This window comes from Otolemur garnettii, unplaced genomic scaffold (assembly GCF_000181295.1).
Source record: "Otolemur garnettii isolate 467f Iridium unplaced genomic scaffold, OtoGar3 scaffold00012, whole genome shotgun sequence".
Classification (NCBI taxonomy): Eukaryota; Metazoa; Chordata; class Mammalia; order Primates; family Galagidae; genus Otolemur; species Otolemur garnettii.
Window position 1 is genome coordinate 20,375,137 of NW_003852407.1, and position 1,706 is coordinate 20,376,842.

Below are 1,706 nucleotides of genomic sequence, written 5' to 3' on the forward strand. Positions count from 1 at the left end.
AAAAAAAAAAAAAAAAAGAACAAGTCTCAGGAACCAGACTGCCTGGGTTTGTACCTCAGCCTTATCACTTGCAAGTCATGTGACTTGGGCAAGTTACTTAACTGTGCTTCCATTTCCGCACTTGTAAAAGGGCATAATTGTAGTATCCTACCATATGGGGAAGTGCTGAGGGTAATTGAGGTAATGCATGTGAAGTGCTTAAACCATGCATACGTTCATTATTTTTCATCAACTCAACAAAATAAACATATACACTGAACACTTACTGTAGGCCATAAACTGTTCTAAGTGCTTGGAATTCATCAGTGAACGAAATAAACAAAAATTTAAAAAAATGAGCAATCTTTCCTTGTGATAGTAAATGAATAAATAAATTAAATGCTATGGAGGAAAAAAGATAAGGTAGATAATTAAAATCTGCAGTGCTGTGAAGTGCTTATTAGTGCAGTGGTTCCCGACCTTTTTGGCACCAGGGACTGGTTTCATGGAAGACAATTTTTCCACAGACTGAGGTGGGATGGGGGGGTGGTTTGGGGATTATTCAGGCACATTACTTCTCCATCTCAGATCATCATGCATTAGATTTTCATGAGGAGTGTGCAACCTAGACCCCTCCTGATTGAGTGAGATTCTAATGTCACCCTCTGACAGGGGTGGTGAACAGGCAGTAATGTGAGCAATGGGGAGCAGCTGTAAATACAGACGAAGCTTCCATTGCTTGCCTGCTGCAGGAGGACAGAGTAGGGTAGGTGGTTAGAGACCTCAGTGTTAGAATATTGATGCCAGTCCATAGATAAGTGACCCAAGAAGGTTATCATTGGTGATTTCAGGAAGAAGTGGAATAGTCAGGCCTATGGAATACCTGGGGGAAGAGTTAGTTTTAATAGAGAGGGAAGTCAGTAATGAGGCCCTACTTCAGGATTTTGTCTAAGGAAATCAAAGAATGGCAGGGAAAGCAATGTAACTAGAGAGTAGTGGATAAGGAGAAGAGGATTGGGGAATGGAACCAGAAAGGTAGTATGGGACCCTATAGAGTAGGCAAGGGTTGGCACACTTTTTCTGTAAAGGACCAGATGGTATCTATTTTAAGCTTTGTAAGTCATGTGTTTTTCATTATAATCTATCAAATCTATCCTGTAGATAAGGAAGCAGTCATAGAACATATATAAATGATAGGCACAGTATGGGTGTGTTTCAATAGATTTTTATAAACAGCAACGAAAATTTTAATTTCCTGTAGTTTTTACATGTCATAAACTATTCTTCTTTTGACTTTTTTCAACCATTTAAAATAAGTTTTGTTTTTTCTTCTTAACTTAGCTGTATTGTTAACTTTAGTATGTGGAGTTTATGGCGCAAAAAAAAGCAAACATTTTCCTGAAGATTTAGCACAGCAAAACTTAATAATATCAAACACTGAAGCCCCTGGAGATGATAGAGTGGTAAGTAATTTTTTTAATGAATATTTACCTGTGTCTCCCATAATGTCTTTAACTCAACCTCATGAACTTATATCAGAATTTAAGAGTTAATTTAAATTTTTAACTGGGTTTTTATTTTTTTAGGAATAAATACTTTGTCTATCAATATTTAAATGTTTATGCAGTGATAACTTATTATTATTATTATTATTTTTGAGACAGAGTCTCACTATGTCACCCTGAGTAGAGTGCTGTGGCATTGCAGCTCACAGCAACCTCCAACGC

General features: G+C 37.0%; 1 protein-coding gene across 1 annotated transcript in view; it reads left to right on the forward strand.

Annotated features, from left to right (window-relative positions):
- LOC100950686 (desmocollin-3) overlaps positions 1-1,706 on the forward strand; it is a 51,626-nt gene that overhangs the window by 40,635 nt on the left and 9,285 nt on the right. Inside the window, exon 14 of the mRNA XM_003784767.1 lies at positions 1,321-1,442. Within this exon, the coding sequence (XP_003784815.1) occupies positions 1,321-1,442 (122 nt within the window). The remainder of the gene's footprint in view (positions 1-1,320; positions 1,443-1,706) is intronic.